This window comes from Aythya fuligula, chromosome 7 (assembly GCF_009819795.1).
Source record: "Aythya fuligula isolate bAytFul2 chromosome 7, bAytFul2.pri, whole genome shotgun sequence".
NCBI lineage: Eukaryota > Metazoa > Chordata > Aves > Anseriformes > Anatidae > Aythya > Aythya fuligula.
Genome location: NC_045565.1, coordinates 30,142,613 through 30,160,745, shown reverse-complemented (window position 1 = coordinate 30,160,745; position 18,133 = coordinate 30,142,613). Strand labels below are relative to the sequence as shown.

The 18,133-nt window shown below is 37.7% G+C and overlaps 1 protein-coding gene across 1 annotated transcript in view; it reads left to right on the top strand.

Annotated features, from left to right (window-relative positions):
• GFRA1 (GDNF family receptor alpha 1) overlaps positions 1 to 17,159 on the top strand; it is a 142,577-nt gene extending 125,418 nt beyond the window's left edge. The window contains exons 8-9 of the mRNA XM_032190739.1: positions 10,382 to 10,438; positions 12,539 to 17,159. Of these exons, the coding sequence (XP_032046630.1) occupies positions 10,382 to 10,438; positions 12,539 to 12,700 (219 nt within the window). The 3' untranslated portion in view covers positions 12,701 to 17,159. The remainder of the gene's footprint in view (positions 1 to 10,381; positions 10,439 to 12,538) is intronic.
• The last annotated feature ends 974 nt before the right edge of the window (positions 17,160 to 18,133 follow it).

Genomic DNA, 18,133 nt, shown 5'->3' with positions numbered 1-18,133 from the left:
TTTCTAGGTGAAACCTTCTAATGTCTCCCTGGAGTCTCACTAAAGCATGTTGAAATGTGGTAGCATAGGGCACCTTCATGATTTTCCTTTGTAGGGTTTACAGTGGAAGTAGAAAAAGCTGTGGATACGGGAGTACTGTCCCTTTTTAACAGAGCAGCTTATCTCACAGAAAGGGAAATGAGGGGCATGGGGAAACATCCTGAGTGCTTTGCAATGTTATAAACCAACTTCCCATTAATTCCCTAGCCTCTTTGATGGAGTGTGCTGCGTGAGGTGCAAATGAGTGGCACTTTTGTGCATTGGACCTGTCCTCTTAAGAGAAGTGCTCCAGAACCACCTTGTCATTTCAAAAATACTACATAATAGTTGTTAGTATTGACCTGAGCTAGATTAAACTAGCTTCCTAGAAATATAAGGCTGTATATCCCATTAATAATCTCCTGAACTATCCAGTCTGCCACAACATAATACTTCAAAAAGTAGGCAAGCTACTCAAAATAAATCTTCAAAAGCTTCTTCCTGTTTACTATGGAAACCTTGCAAAATATACCCAAAATGATACCACTGATCTCCATTACGTGCATTATTAGTATTCCTCTATTTATATTTTCTGGCTTATTAAATGTAAATATAAATGTAAGCCTTCTGTTCCTCTGTGGATAATTTGTTGTGTTGAAACAAAACAGGATCATATCCTGTGAATACAGTTTTGCATAATCTGATAATTATTTGCATAATCTGGTTATTATAGGCTCAGAATTGTTTTAACATGGCTATAATTATTAAACATCTGAAATTCTCAATACTTTTTGTTTCTATAAAATCATTTTATTTATGGAAAAATGTTTCTTAATACTTCCCTAAGCTCAAATTTGAGGCCATACTTGCAGAAGATGTTAGGAAGTTACTTTGTGCTTTCACTTGCTGCTGCCTGGCCACTGGAGATTTCCTGTTGGTACTGTGGGATCAGGCCAGTAAAGAATAAGGCATCTTTCTAATAAGGTCATGGTTCTGTTGGCTTAGAGAAAAGTTTCTCTACTTATTTGAATAGCTTCATTAACTACAGTGCAACTGTTGTGTGTGAGAGCATTGTGCAAATAATGGATATGAGGAAGGCCACTATCATATAATACATTAAAGTATTGCATGCTATGGTGTAGTCCATTAAGAGGAAATGATGTTAGGATTTCATTCCGAATAGTTAGAGGGAAGGTTTGATTTTTCTCTCCTCCACTCAAATGAGGGAAGAATGAAGTGTATATTGACAGGTAGAATGCTACATCACAGTCTCTTGCAAGTATTGAGTTTTAACATCCATACTGCAAGGGCCTTTTGATAAAGTTTAGGAATTTGATAGGAAATACCACGGTCTAGCTTAGCTAATTGATATCTGGTGTTAAGACCAACTGGATTTTTTTTTTCTTCAGCCATCACATAAATCTGGTGAAACTTAATCTTATTACAGAAAATAAAATGGCAATGATTAAAATTGTATGATGTTAATTCACTTTTATGATGCCAGAATTTCTTAATCAGGAATACTTACCAGAGAATTTGAATACCTTTGTTCAAAAGTGGAGAGAAAGATATAATTTATAATGAAAATATGAACAGATTGTTTTATGCACAGCTAGCACCTTTGCTTAAAGTTGTCTTACTTTTCACATTAAAAAAAAAATCCTGTGTATAGTGACTTTGAATTTTGCTAAAACATAGACTATTTGGGTGAAATTTTCATTGCTATGTGTGTGTCTCTTGCTAAATTCTTGTGAAATAGGTTTCTATCAAAAACACGGTATGCTGCAGCCTGTTTTTGTGGTAGTGTCACCTTGGTAAACCTGATTGCATTCCTTAAAAATAATCTTTCTAGTAATAAAACTATCAGAATGGTATTTTCAGTGTTAAAAACAATGTGGCTACTGAGGGAAGTACTGCAGCAAGTTCACTAGAATTTCAGCCCCACAAGTTCCGAGGATTCATCTGTGCACCTGCAGAACTCGGCTACAGGATTAGAAGAAGAGGGAGAAAATGCTTAAAATTTTTATTTTAGTGGCACTTCTGAAGAGCAAACAGTGCCAAAAATGCAAAATTCACCAATTAATCCAAATCACAGCTGTTCAGGAGTGAATTGCTTTTTTTTTTTTTTTTTAAAGAAAAAAAAACAATCTCTAAATCATGTAATGATTAAATGGCACTCAGTTACAGGCATAGCCATGTAGCTGTGGAGGGGAGGGCATAGTTATGTCATGGGCACCTCAGCTATCTGGCTAATTTTTCTGTCTTTCTGTGCAAGGTTACTTCAGTATCTGCAGCCTTTGCTTTCCCTCCCTGTAATTGCAGCAAATACCTTGTTATCTGAAGTGTTTTCTAAACCCTTTTAAGGCTGACCACTCCATTTTCTTAGCACTGTGTTTTCTCTGCACTCACAACACACACACACATATGGTTAATAAAGACAAAAATCTTGAGCATGCTTAGTCGCTTAACCAAAAGCAGATGTTCATGGTTATTCTCTTCTTCCCTTGCCTTTAAAATTCATGAGTGAACACAGTGCTCAAGAAACCAGCAATAATATCAGTTGCTTCAGGTTGGCATAGCACGAAAGGACGCTCCATGTAATGCTCAGTGCTCAAGGCCTCGTGCCGGCTGGTGTTCAGGCAAGCTTGCCTGATCTTTCCTTCCAGCTGCAGAACCAGAGGATGGCACCCCTGGTCCTGCTGCCGGAGCTTGGTGGCAACGTGTGACCTCCTTCTCTTTATTCCTTCCACCTCCTGACAGCCTGGGGCTGGATGTCTCACGAGGCCAGACGGTATGGCACTGTCAGGGCTTCCCCACTGAGCCCTCTCTCCCTTTGGGCTTGCCAGGCTCCTGATCTTTTTCTAGCAGAGTCCTGGCTGGGCACCATCCCCTCAGCTGCTCAAGTCGTAATGTGCCTGTGAGCAGTGCTTGGTACAATCCTGCCCAGCACAGAGGAGCCCGGTGCAGCCTCCTGCACCCTCCTGCCTGCCGCGGCACACGCAGATGTAGGAAAGGCAGCGCGGCGGCTGCATTAGCATGGTGCCTCTTTCAAGGCTCATTAGCACAGTGCAGGTCTGTGCTGTTCTGGCTGAGCTGCTTTCAGTCCCTTCGTAGCCGTGGCTGACAGCTGCTCAGGAGTGTTTACAGCACACTCCAGTGCACCACGTAGCCTGGTCTAATAGGGGAGGTAGGCACTTCACCTGCTGCCAAACAGAACAACTTTGTTTGCATATTTGGACACGCAAGGGCACACACTCCAGCCTAGGGAAGCGATGTGGGATCTGTACTTCTTCAGCGGCTTACCTTTGTTCAAAATTAAAAGCTGAGGATGTCTTTTAACCGGGATTGTAATGACTTTATGTTCATGTTTCTGTTCTTTAGATGCTGTTCGATGCGCAACAGCCAGATGCTACCTCTAACAGCTACGTATGGCACTGGGCTGATAGTTGTGGTAAATCACTAGGGAAGTGGGTTTTAATAATGAAATCTCAAACAACTCATTTTTGGATTACATGGCTGTTCAGTTTTTTAAACAGAGAAAACAAAAAAAAAGGAAGCCGAGGTAGCCTAGGCCGTTGAGATATTAACCTAACGGAACTTATTCCGTCTATGCTTTTTAGTATTCTATTTTCTCCTCTGCCCTTCTTAATGCAAAAACATTTGCTTGAGGCAAATCCATAAAAATATCATATTAGGAAAATTGCATAATATCTCCTAAAAATAGGAAGCAGGAATCTAGGACTACAGAAATCCATTTTACTCAGAGAAATGAATGACTGAACACGAAAACAAAATTGTAACAAGTTACTGTACTGCCATGAAAGGTAAGTCAGGCAGTTCAGTTGACTTGGCTGGGTGTCATATTTTGTACTGTGCTCACTGGGAGACTAATTGCTTGAAATAAATATTTGAAGATCTCTGTGTCTGGTCCTTGTAAGCTGTTTGATCAGTTTGGTATTTTTGATAGGATCTGTGTTTTATAAAACCTTAGAAATTGCTGCTAGGCAGTTTTTATGCCATGTTGTCCTAGCCATAAATGTGCAGTGAGGTATGGGGTTTAGGTAGACCTCATCTTTATTAACATAACAGATCTGGAAATGGTCAAGAAGTAGTTCGTACTACAGGTCATCTTTCCTCTTTTCCCACCTTGTTTCTGCTCCTTTTGGGAGGCTTACTTCTACCCCTCTTCCCTCAGTCAAATTTTCTCATCATTTTAAGATTGAAGAAGTTGGACGAAGAAGGTCTTCCTCTACTTGCACTGGACATTATCAGCTGTTTCTCAGATTCATAAAGCACTCAAAATCAGCAAGAGCAGCTGAGGGATAAGTGGAGATTGTAAATGCAATGAGTGTTGCCTTAAGAAAGCCAGAGCTCTCTGAAGGTGAGCTGGGTAGCTCTGTCACTGTGCCATGTTGCCCATTAAGCAGCTGTCTGTGGCTGGGGTCAGGCCGGGCCCCTGATGTCTGAATGCTTGAGCTGGCAGAGCAGTGGGTGGCTGATGGCATCGAGCAGTGCTCAGGGCTGCTGGCATCCCGCTGCCTGGACCAGCTGTGGCAGAGCTGCCGGGGGAAACCCTGAGAAAGCAGACTCTCATAGGAAAACAGGGACAAGTTGTGTATTTGTAAGGACAGGTGCAAAACTGTAGGGACAGGAGATTAGTGTTGGAGATGGTGGGATCTGAACAGAGTGGCTGATAAACTATAGCAGCCTGTAAAGCTCTGTATGTGTGGTTGGTTCCCCCGTGCATGTTTGTGCACAAGGGGAAAATGGGTTTGTTTTATTTAATGTCTCCCAGCTGAAAAACTTGTGATTTTGTTCTTACAGTGCTGGGTATTATCTATGTAGCTTTGGAGACTATTGCCAGCAGTGTCTTGGTAATGCTTACTTTGAAAAGATTTTATTCACTGTACAAAGTGGGATGACAGAAATGTGGTGCTTTTATGCAGAATGACCACTGATAATTTTATATCCCAAGCGTGCATCTTTAGAGCTGGTTCACAAAAGAAAAAGAAAGAATAACAAGCAGAAAAAAAAGGATCTGACTTCTTTGTTGTAGGATTGTGCAAAGCTGATTGTTTCTAAAGCTTAAATATGTTTGCACCCTGGCTGTTTGGGATGGTATTTAGAATTATTCTATGCTGAATTGGATCCTTATTTTAGTGGCCTACATCTCTGACCTGCACTTTGTTTACTCTTGTAAGTCTTCCTTGTTGAAAGTAATTTACACTCCAGTGTGGCATAGGACAGCTGTGCTAATAAGAAAATACTATTGACAGTTGTGATAGATGCACCTGCCACTTAGTAAGCACAGAAGAGTTAAACTGATTGCATTTTTACAGTCTGTATGTTTCTCTGCTTATTGTTTGTGTCCTGCTGCTTGAAAAACAGCTTAGTTGCATAGTAAATCTCTCTAATCAACACAAGAAGAGAACAAAAAGAACATGCACACTCATTTGTTAGAGCTGCTTCAGAAGGGTGGACATTTGAAGGATGTATTCTGGGAAGTTTGTCCCTCTTCTTCAGAAAGCCTCGTTAATATGAGCATAACTAACCAGGCATCTCAGGAGAGGACAGAGGCACATTCATTAAAATTATGTGAAAAAACAGCCCATATAACAGATACCTATCATAATGATACTTCTGTTGTCTCTCACTGCAGTGTCTAAGCAATAAGTTCCATAAAGCACACAAGGCCCAAAGTGTGTAGCTGACAGCAAGGGACTGTTTTTTGAGCTCAGATGCTCACTCCATCCCTCTTTGCATTCAGGTCCAGTGCATTCAGTTCCCTTTACATGCTTCTCCTTCTCTCCCCTCCCTCCAAATTAAAGCTCACCTCCATTTGGAGAAGTCCCCAGTCAGACCTTTTGCTTGCTGTGAGTAACATAGATATGCATGCTATAGTGGATATATAAAAATACTGCTGGATGACAAGCCATAAATAATGTGCCTACTGACTCCTGATGAGATACTGCCACGATGTTTAATGCATTTATTATCCATATAGTGCTGTGATTTGTAGAAACTGCATTCATAATTGCAAGATATCATTTAGGGGCATAAATCCAGGACTATAGTGTCTTCAAAGGATGGAGATAGAGGGATTTGGGGGATGGAAAGAAGAGAGTTATTAGGTTTGGGAGATCTTATGATGGTTTTAGGAGCAGGGCAAGAGAAGACTACGTTAGAGTGTGGTGAGTCTGAGCAAGAACATACAAATGAACTCATTTAGGAGACATTGGGATTAGAGGGTTACATGTAGGCCCACAGATTCCATTTTAAGTAAACCCTTAATGGAGGCTGGAGAAGAAATCTCTCTATAAGTAGTATTCCTTTGAGAAAACAACTAGTTACCCTCCTGGTCCCAATTCCCCCTTCTTTCTAGGAAAGAGAAGTAGAATTTTGCTTCTAGGCGAGAGAGTGTTTTCTTTTCTGGACATGCAGGTAGTTTCTTTACCAACCTTTGACTGAGTCCAACACCTTACTTTGAGTATTAAAAGCTAAAATTTGTGAAGGCCAAAACAAGGCTTGTGTGACTAATGTACAGTGTTGATGAGCTCTGTAACATGCAGAGCTCATCATGAGGTACGTGAATATGATTCTCTCTAAATATCATCTGTTGCTTGTGCTACAGCAGTGATAAGATTCTCTGTAAAAGCAGATGTTCATTTTTGCTGAATATAAAAGCTTAAGTGAGTGCAAGATTGTTGGCAGTATGGGGGCAGATTTGTTGGAGTAGCCCACATTACTGAATTATAGTTCCCTGCAAAGCCAGGGTGAGTGTCAGCTCATCTTGCATAACTTCATTTTACAGTTAGAGGTATGTCACAGCTGAATATGTCATTAGCAAATGCTATTTTACCTTAGTGGAAGAGATTCATACCACTTTCCATATGTTTAACCAGTTACTTTAAGTTGCTTTTCTTTCACAGTTTTATGTATATGTATATATAATATATATATATACATATATTATTATTTTTACCAGCCCGACTCTGCTTGTCTTCTGTTTAATGATGAAATTCCTGTAGATTTTCTTGTCAGCAATAAGAGCTTTATAAAAAATAAAAATAAATGTAAGATTGAACACAGACTTACTTGGCATTTGTGTGTGATATTTTACTCCTGTGGAATTAGGTGTTTCCAGCACATTTCAAGATACCCTCTTTGCCCGTATGTTAGGCACACAGGGGACCCGAGATGGGGGTTTGGTGGTGAATCTTTAGAATCTTGCATAATGAACAGCTCTCATTTCCCAAATTTGTTGATGGCATAGATACTCCCTGTGAGAATAGTTTGCAGCTGTACACGATGGGCACACATTTCTATTGTTTAATTTTTTAGGATAATGGAAGATGTTGTAGAGTAAATATCCAGTGGCTGAGAATATCCTTCATAATTCAAATGCATGTCGACCCATTTGGGTATATTTGCACCAAGGCAATCAGCATAACATCCAACTCCTGATTTTTTGCTTCAGATTGGGCATTCTCTCAACACAGAACAAATACAGCAGCTCTGCTACATGTAGAGCCCTTTGTAGAGAGGCAGGAAGAATTTTCCCCTTAGGTTGTAATTACAGGACATATGCTTTCTATAGCACTCTTCAACACATAGGGTTTTCTTGCCGTTACTTGTGATTTAGTGATGCACTGCTGTATTACAGGAGTGCAGCCTATGCCAGCATTTCCATTATAACCCGTTTTTACAGGTTTATAACTCAACAGTAAAAATGTACTCTTCCAATTTGAAACTTGGCATATAATGTCTCGTCTCATCCTCAAAGTGATATTTTTTCTTTACCTCTGTCTTTCCCCCCCAAAAAAGGCTACATTTTTGCTGTATTTTTAAATGGAAGATATTGTTCTTTCTGTTTTGATAGGAGAAAAGCCTGCCTGACTATTAAAATTACTTCTCAATTCTAAGGAAGAACTTTGTAATAGAAATTGCTAGTGTATAAGTGTTGTTGATGTTAGAATAACTATACTAAGTACATGCATGGATACAGAGAAGTACTACCTTCCAAACTAAAGCTATGGAATATTGATCAAAGTGATTGAAAAGCCTTTTTTTTTCTTTTCTTTTTTTTTTCTCATGTTGATTTTGTTTCTAGCTGTTGATTTTACCCTTAAAACTGTGTCCTCAATAGTAAATATGTTTCAGCTTCTGTACTTTATCTAGCAGAATGAAGCAAAGGAAGATTTTACTGCATATAAACAAAACAAAGGTGGTTTATCTCCTTTGTTGTTTGAGGAACACAGTACTGAAGGAACAAAAACTCTTAACTTCAGTGTTGGAACCAACTAGCAAGGGTACCCTTGTAGTTAGCACAGTGTCACAAATCCAGAACAGGCCTATGCAGCAAAGAACAATGTTTCCAACAGAGGTACCCTTCTGTGGACAACAGAATTTACCACTAAAGGACCAAGTAGGAAATAGGCAGCTTTTATTGTCCTTGTAGTTTGTACAGTTAAGATCTGAACATCTACTTATGCCTCCTTTGAGACTTCTTTGGAGTCTTACGTTTCAATGCAGTGTGTGTTTAGGATATGAGAAAATCAGGACTGAAGTCCAGTTTCCTCTTCTTTGCCCATCTTCCTTGGGCCAGTCAGTTAAGAGCTGAAATCTACCCAGTTGCCAATAAAGAAAGTTTCCTAATTTATGTGGAAACCACCACCACTGCAAACACAGCAGGAAGGCTTCACTGTGTTGCTGCTTCTTGCAGTAAGTTTACTTCAAGGCATTTCTTTTTCCATTTAGATAGTTAAATTTATGCTTACCATAACCACTTTAATGGTAGTAATTAGAAGAAAGGGAATGTAAGAGAGAGATTTCATGGAGAGTTTTTATTAATTAATTGAGCTATTATTTTATCATATATTTTAAAACTGCCAACATATATACAATATGCGTTCTTTCTATAGCTAAGCTCTCGTTTAAATCCCAGCTGTTTTCAATTGTCTCTAATATATTTATTTATAAATAAAAAAGTATCATGAAAATGTTCTTCTTAATGAGAAGTTCAGTTCCTCCATTTGGATTCTAAATTCAGTAATTAGGTTGAAGAATAGTCTGTTTCCCATAGGCAGCATCAATGGCTCTCAGACACAAAATAAAATGGCCATACGTGGAACTGAACTTTTGTAAGGTATAAAATAGAATGCTTAACACTTCCTCGCATCATCTTTAATTCAAACCAGCTCTGCCAAAACCGGTAGGATGCTGAAATATAAAATGCATGCAACACAGTGAGATTCAGGTCTTCATTTTGTGCAGCAAATAAATTGGTAATCCCATGGAAACTTCCAGGTGGAAGTGTCAGACGTGCCCAGTGCAGTCAGTAGTTCTTGCTGTGTAAATCCAAGCCTTCTGTTACAAGATTTGATTGTACGTTTAACACTGGAAGCTCCTGTAAAAGAGTGCTGTTTATGTTTCTGAGAATACAAAGAAAGAACCGATATTGAGATTACTGGAGTACTTAAATCAACCACAGCACCATTAAGTAAAAACATCTTCGGCACCATGGGGATTGCTATTACTATTATAGAAAAGTAGAAAACTCCCAGCCCAGTCGTGTTTGCTTGAGCAATGGAAATATTAAGCACCTTGTGATGCTAAACAGAGTGCACGCTATTGCTTTCATTTTGTGTGATGCTGCCACCTCAGATGTTTCTTGCTTCAGTCACTGTGGAGAGCACATAGTGGATGGATGCTCACTGTAAGACGTGGATGAAGATAAATTCTTTTTTTAGGCTTTGATCATCAGTAATTTTCATGCATTTAATAATATGTGAGCATAATATAAACAAACAGCTCAATTTAACTTTCAGGTATATACATTAAAAGACATTAAATGTTCTGTTTGTAGCGTGCTCTGCAGCAGCCATGCAATATTTTAAAACTATGTTCATGTTCTGGCAATAGTACACAGAGAAAGTACATACGTTCTCAAGGATGAAATACTGCTGGTTGTGTATTTTCCTAAAACAAAAATATAGTAGATTTTTTGTTATTATACAGTGCTTTTTATGGTGCTTTTTAACTGTCGTATTTAATTTCTTCTCATGAACATCCAGCATCGTTTTTAAGGGGCCACAGAACATAACATGTTCTTTGCAGCTGGTGGCACTCAGCATTGTAATTACTGAGTACCCTTAGCTGACTGTTTAAAGTTTTGTTGTAAATTCAAATCAGAGTGTGAATGTAATTGGAAAACATGAAGTTACATTTTTAAAATGTATTCACTAATCATGTGCAAATCACTGTCAAAATCATAGGAGTATGACAACCCCTGTGATTTTATCTAATTGTTTTGTGCTACTCTATGTGTAAATGTACAGGGAATAAATTTTGCATTTGTTCGTAGGCACAGAAGAAGCGGAAATCCAATGAATCTGTAGATACAGAGCTCTGTCTTAATGAGGTAAGTGTGCAGATCCTGTATGTTTCATGGCCACGGGTGTGTCCCCTAATATAACATTCTCAACGACTTCCAAGATTATAATGGGCTTACCCTACAGTATATTCTTGTTTGCATGATTATGTTTGGATACTGTAAAGTATTAAAGATTGATCATACTCAGAAATCCAGAACTGGGCTCAAAATGGCTTCTGCTGACTGTATTTTAATAGCTGTACATGTTTAGGCAAATCCCATGGTAATTAACATTGTACCTAGCATGTATAATTAGTTAATAATCTGTAGGAACACGAGATTATAAGGCTTTTAATAAATACAGAGAAACATGCTGGACATCATTCTATCACTAAAAAAAAACGAACAATTTTGGGCCTGAACTGATGTTCTCATCAGAAGACAGACTGGTAGCCCCAAGAGAAATAACCTTCCAGTGCTGTTTGACTACTCTGAGCCTGACCTCCAAGGCCCCTTTCAGACCTGAACATTACTTCGGTTTCCATGTCTGTCGGTCCATATCCTTTGGACTGAGTCTTTCAGGATGCTTAATAATTAGTGAAGTACATAAATTAATTTTTACAATGTGAAACACCAACTATACAGCAAGACCAATTGTAGTAGTATAAGCCACCAAGTGGATGTGACCATATATTTTAGGTTCTCCTCTGCTGATCCAAGTTTTACAGTGTTTCCAGACAATGGCAGTTCTGTAGCCCGGTTCTAAATCTTTAGGTTCTGTTAAGAATTTCCAGTAGATACTAGAATAAAGTTTAATGACATGTGAAGAACCAAGGCTATGTTAACAGCATGCAGGAAAGTTAATGGATGTGCTGGCATCGCATGCTGGCTAAAGACCTTTCACAAGAAGGCCCATGTAACTGTAGCTTGCCATCAGATTTGCTGGTCCACCTTAACCCACATCCTGTGACAGTTTCCAAAACACAGATGATAAGGGTTGAATATAAGATGAGAGAAAGCATATTGTGAAAAGTCCCTCAGTGCCTCCTAGTACATCCAACAGTTTGTAGCTCAAGGACTTCCAGACAGTGAGGATCCTATCAGATGATAGCAAAGGGAGGGCAAGTGGCATGAAGATCTGTCCAAGAGTTGCTCCCTGTCTTTGTAGTTATTAGTTTCTGTGGGAACTGATGCTCTATACTCATTCTTGGTACCTGCACTTCTGCATAGTTCTAGCTTGTACCTTTTCTGATTGTCTCTTCAGCATGGGGGAGGCTTGATCCCTCTGAGGAAGCTACATCCCTGAATGTTTTCAAACCCAGAGTAGGCAGGGTATGAGCAACTTTACTTGGAGTGATTGGATTTAATGACCTTAATGGCCTTCCAGTCTAAATTGTTTCGATTCTGTGATTATACATGCATTTTATTTTTACTTTTTTTAGCTGAGGATGATAAGCAATTAAAAATACTCATTACACTTCCTACTTAAATAGTTCACTCTAATCTAGCAATCTATACTTGCCTACGCCTACTGCTTTATTATTGGTAGCAAAGATACAAGGCATGTAAATAATGCCACAATGAGGGGAAGAGAAATTAAGAAAGAAAAAATTTAATAGGCTAGAAGCCTCAATCTTTTCTGATCCCATGGATTAGATTTTATCTATTGGCCTCCAGGAGTAACTTGTTATCAAAGTTGTTCTGTTGACTGTGCAGAACTTGCAGTTTCACTGGGGGTCCTGCATTTTTGTGTGTGTTTTTTTTTAAATTATTATTATTTATTTTATTTTATTTTTTTAGTAAACTGGCGTAAACACAGATGGCTAAAGCAAACGGCCATGTTTAACAAGGGCAAGTTTTACACATGGAACCACTTTTTTTTTTACTACGTTATTCCTTTTTTTTTTTTTTTTTTTTTTTTGAGTCATGCTGTGCTGGTGCTATACATAAATGATATTTTTATCCTTTAACTTTAAAATGTTGTCATTTCACTTTTGTTTTTATGCTTTTTAGATATTTCAATCTGTGCTGTGATATATAGGTAACTGTGGAGGGTGGGACATGAACTGATGAATTTCATGACATAGATTTGAATATTTTGCAATGGAAATGTGTAATGGTGACCAAGGAAAGTGTTGTGTTTTGCAGAATGCTATTGGGAAAGACAACACAGCAGGAGTCTCCACCAGTCACATATCTTCAGAGAATTCATTTGCTCTTCCTACAAGCTTCTACGCAAGCACATCTCTCATTCTGATGACAATTGCACTCTCACTCTGTTTGTTCCTAAGCTCATCAGTCGTCTTGTAGCTGCATTACAAAAGGACGTGTAAAAAAAAAAAAAAAAATCTGTTTCCTGTCCTCTGTTGTTTATCTGGAATTCCAGGTCTGGGGGCTAAGCTGAGGCACTCCTGCTAGAACAGTTTCAGTCAGCTGGAAATTTTTTTTTCTCTCTAAAAAAGCTTCTTGTGATATTTAGAGGCTTTGTGAAATACTTGGTGCAGTGCTACATTCCAAACCCAAAAGGCTTTTGGGCATGCAGTGTTTTAAAGAGACAGTGTGTAAATTTGCCTGTAAAGCAAGCTGGTTGGATTATTTTAATAATTATGTTAATTCTAGCCTTTACCCAAGAAGGAGGATGGCAGTTTTTCTTAAGATCCTATTTATCTCATTGAATAGTTTTGGTTTTCAAATTGATTGAACTTCAGACTATCAAGGATGCCAGGCTTTTGTCTAACGGTGAATGTTCTCCCAGAGAGTGGACTTTATGAAACTTCCTCATTTGATAAATTGCTACTGATGTTTAACTCTTTCAGTGTATTAGCATTTTCCTCTTTAAATGTTTATGTACTGTAAGTGATTCTGCATTCCCTGCTGAGAAGCCATTATAATTCACATACAGGTATAATGTATGTCTTTCAGTTAAATTCTCATAAAAATAGAGTGTGGCATAGAACTTTCTAACAGTACATTTATCTTTTAATTATAATCATCTAGCCTTAACAAGGGTGAAGATTCTATAAATTAACAAGAAGCAGCCATTGTGAAAGCTTCATAAACATATATTTCTTTAAATTCATGGATGAGCAGTAGAAACAAGTTTTGCTACAGGAGTTCAGCTATACAGCTGCTGGTCTTCTCTGCTTCTGTTGTGATACTATAGTCCAGTTATTATATTTTTCTTAATAAAAAAAGATACACAATTTATTTGCTCTACTAAAACAGCACTATCTGTTTATACATAGCTGATAGTGTCAGCTCAGAAAGTTACAGGAACTTCATGCCTTACTTCTCTTATCACAACATTGTAGAGGGAAAAGATGCAGTGGTACGATAACTGAGTTTCATCTCTGAGATGGCTAAAACCAACACGGAAGGATGGTTGATCCAATTACAAGGCAGCATCATGCACGCTCACCCATGTGACAGGCTTTTCTCATCATAGTAGTTCTTACTGCAGCCCATGGGATTGCTGGCATGATGAACTGTTTGCAAGACCTATTCCTTAAACATTGTAATGGTTTGGATGCCAATATTGCCGGTATGCAAGATTTGAACACTTTGGTTTTCATTCAGTGACGTTGACAACCACTGCTGGCTGATGGTTTTCTGTGGTATTTAGGGATTCTTTAAAGCTTTAAGTGTCATCAAATAGGCAACATTTCTCCTTACGGCTGTCCTTATACCTTACTGTGATGGCTTGGTGACTGTTACAGGCAGTTATGTCTAAATGATCAACAGTAATCAGATTTTGTTTTTCCTGGAAGTAGGAGATAACGTGACCAAGCAAAGAGTTCATCATGTTGAATTTTCATATTTACATTGAGACTCACACAATTATGCACAGGCCTGCTTTGAAATGTCTGGATCAGTTATTTGCAATACAACTATAAGGTACAAATTACTGTTTTATAAACTGCAATGAAGTTTGAGAGTATGCAAAGTACACATCTTACTATGAGATTATTAAACCTATTGACAAGTTCATCTTTTGAGCTTTTTCTTAGCTAATAATAAACACTTTCAGAAATTCTAAAATTCACTTATGTACTCTTGATTATGGTCACATAATATAGGTTTCAAAGCACTGTGTATGTGATAGAATTCTAGGATGCCATGTGCCACTGAACATAACAAATTAGACAATATTACTTTTTAATTCTGTGCTGATAAGAAACTGCAAATTACTTTCAAAGGCATCAGAGATGCTTTTGAAGAATATATAGCATATCATTACCAGCAAAGCCCATGTGGTTCCTGTTGCTCTTCTTGTGGAAGCTAATCAAATTATTGAAAACTAGTGACAACAGAAAAAAGATTATGAGATTCATGATTTTAAAAAAATAAATCAAATTATTTTATGTCAAAAGGAACTGATAGTATAACCTATTGAAATGGTAATGAGCATAGTGTTATAATTCAAAAATCTGACATTATCCAATTAAAATATTTTCAAAACAAATTCATAAACATTACAATTATTAAATCCATCTTTGATCCACAAAGCTTTCTTTAAAATATCATTTGTATTCAGCACATTAAACATTTTAAGCAGTATCAGGAATTTTAATAACCTCCCAGTATAGCGCATACCTTTTTGAAGATTTTATACATTTGGTTTGATTACGGTATCTCTATTACATTTAATACAAATTATTAGAGCTTTGACACTGTGTGATCCAGAATAAAAGCTGTTGATCACTTGTACTGTAAACAACAACCTAATTAGCTTCTGATTACAAAAGAAATTGCTAGTTATCTGATTCAATGAGGGTTACCTTTGGAAATGCAATTATGGATATAGTAGAGGAAGAAATGCCATTTTATACAGCTAGCCATGTTACCACAAACAACACAGAGCACTCAGGCTTTCTTTCCTGTATAAATTAAAAGCATACCGAATTCTTAATTAAAAAAATAAATTGCTTATTAAACAGGCAAGAGGGAAAAAACCCTAAGAGTCTGACACTTAATGAGGTTTTACAGGCATCACCATGCAAATATTGGAAGATTTTTAGAAATTGGATGTGGTGTGGATGATGTCAATTTGGCATGGTGACCTTGTCAGTGCAGTCATTTGCTACAGAACTGAAGTATGCAAATTGTTTCACTTTTTCCCTTTCTGACTGCTAAAATGCCATGTGTTGAGTGCTCAGCCAACGAACTGGCCATTATGTAGTATTTTAACACATTGATTTTATCAATATACCAATAATATAGGAACTGTCCAAATACAGGATGTACATACAGATGACCTACAGTTTAAATTGTGAATTTAACCAATTCAGTTATAGTTAAATTAAATCATGGACTACCATAAACATTTACAAATCATCTTTTTCATTGAACATAATAGAACAGACATTGTCATTAGTATTATTTCCTAGTAGTGTGTATACACTGCCATGTTAAATAATCTGATTATCGTGTCTTATGTTCCTCCTTAAAAGTAGTACACAGAAAGACAAAAATAATTCTGAACTGAAATATATGGCTAATGTTCTAAGGTATTTAACATAGGTATTAATTCCACAAACTAGTTCAATGAAAGAGGCAACGAAGATGAGCCTTTCAGTGGAAATAATCATAATTAAGGGTGGGGGGACCAGTGCAGACAGTGACATCCACCACTGTGCAGTGGTCCTGCACCCGTGTCTGTGTGGTGGTATGGTGAGGAACAAGGAGCACAGACCTTGTTTCACCAACTTGTCAGTCATTATCCTCGCTGTCTTCAGGGGAATGGGGAGAGAGGTGCTGAGCAGTCTGCAGGAACCATCTATCCATTGCCACTGGGGCACTGCCACTTCCCATTGAACTCTTTCATTCCTACTGCGTCATTAGGAAGAACTGGGAGGAACAAGAATTCTTAATTATTTTAAAGCATTTGTAGCTCTGTCTGGAGACCTATTTCCAGCCCATTTTCTTTTAATGAAGTTATATCCCCGTAAGACCCAAACTTTTAAAAATGAGGCTGTTTTAATTTGAGGAATGCTACAGTTTGTTGGTAGTTTGAAAACATGAAAATGTAAACTACTTGCTAAGCCTATGTAATTAGGCTGGAAACAAAGAAAACAGAGAAGGAATCACCTTGAAATCTCAATATGATCCTAATTTTTTTTTTTTTGGCTTAATCACGATGATATTTCTATGGAAGGGAGATGGTGAGAAACCAGTGAAGAAGACCAAAACTCAGAAGAGCTCACTGAAGGGACATAAAATTGGGTATGTCAAGTGACATGAGTGTCTCATACTTAGCACTGGGATTTGTTGAAATAGAAGAGCTGGATTCTGTTAGGACAAGAAACTCCATCAGATCAAGCTGTAAAAGATGGAAGAATGAGCAGATATTTGTACAGCAATTATAACTTTCTTTCATAAAATGCAATTGTTTGTCTTCAACAACGATGTGGATCTACCTCATTGAAAAACACACATTCACTGACAGAACTTCTGCATTAAATCTGTTCTGGATAAATTCATCTGAGCTAAAGAGGCCCCCCAAGGCTGTTTTATACCAGTAAGGCTATTCAGGTTCTACCTGATGTCCATGACATCAAATAGAAGTATAGTTGATTCTGATGAACTTGGCAGAGAAATTAATCCAGTGACTTGTTAAATATTTCTCATCTTTAAATATTTGCTTTTTCTTACCAGCTCCATTCTTCATATGACATTTCAATTAATGGCTCTTTCAGCTTCTCCTTTCAGTTTGGAAGGTCATTTTTTCCATATTCTACAGTCATCGACTTTCTCATAAAAGATTTTTTTTTTCCTCGATGGTTTTGTTTGTTTGTTTGTTTTATAATTACAGCCTCCTGTTCTGGGAAAAAAAACAAACAAACTGTGGTCAGGAATATGTCTCTGCTGAACTATGTTTTTGGGGGGAGGGTATTGCAAGTTCCTATTTTATCTGTTTAGCGCTAGTTTGACTGGTACAAGCTAAAACATGAAGTTTCTGTTCCCCAGATGGAATTTAAAATTTAGTTTGATACTGAATAAGGCTTAAAAAGTTTTAAACTTTCACAATCTCTCAGAAGTATTTAAATATTTTTAATGTATTTTCTGCTTGGAATTTCAGTCAAATAGATAGTGTCACAAAATAGTATTTTTTTTTCAAAAATAAGAAGTTTCCTTGTGAAATTTAAACGTGTCCATTTGAAGATAAAAAATCAGGGAGGGTGATGAATTCCCATTTTTTAATTCAATATTGTCTCCACTTTCATATACCTTTGTTCCATGTTTTCTTCATCTGGGTATGTTTGCCTTCAGGGGATGGTTATACTTAATAGGTATATTAGATGCGGTCAGGTCAATAATCAGAAGCTAAATCCCGTAGCTCCTACTCAAAAGCTGTCTCTTTTAGCATTCATAAAAGACGGAGCAAGAAATTCAAGATGTAGCCTGCAGATTATCTGAAGTTTAAAAGAGCACAGAATCAAACAATTTCTCCATAGCATTTCTTATCAATATGCACTGTGGTATTATAATTTGGTGCCATCTAGACTAATCACTGAAGTTCTCTGAACACATTTGACCAGAGCAGCTGCAGTTTCTGCTGTTTTACCTTTGCTCTGTCATGCAAAGAGGCAATTGCTGCCTAGATTACAGCAGCCAAACCTGATCTCACTTCAGCAAGGGTTGGTTCCTCTAACCCAATTTTCCCCTGCTCTTAGCAATTCCAACACACACTAATTCTTTTGCACTACTTTTTAATCTCTCAGAAGGATAATTTTCTAGAAGTTG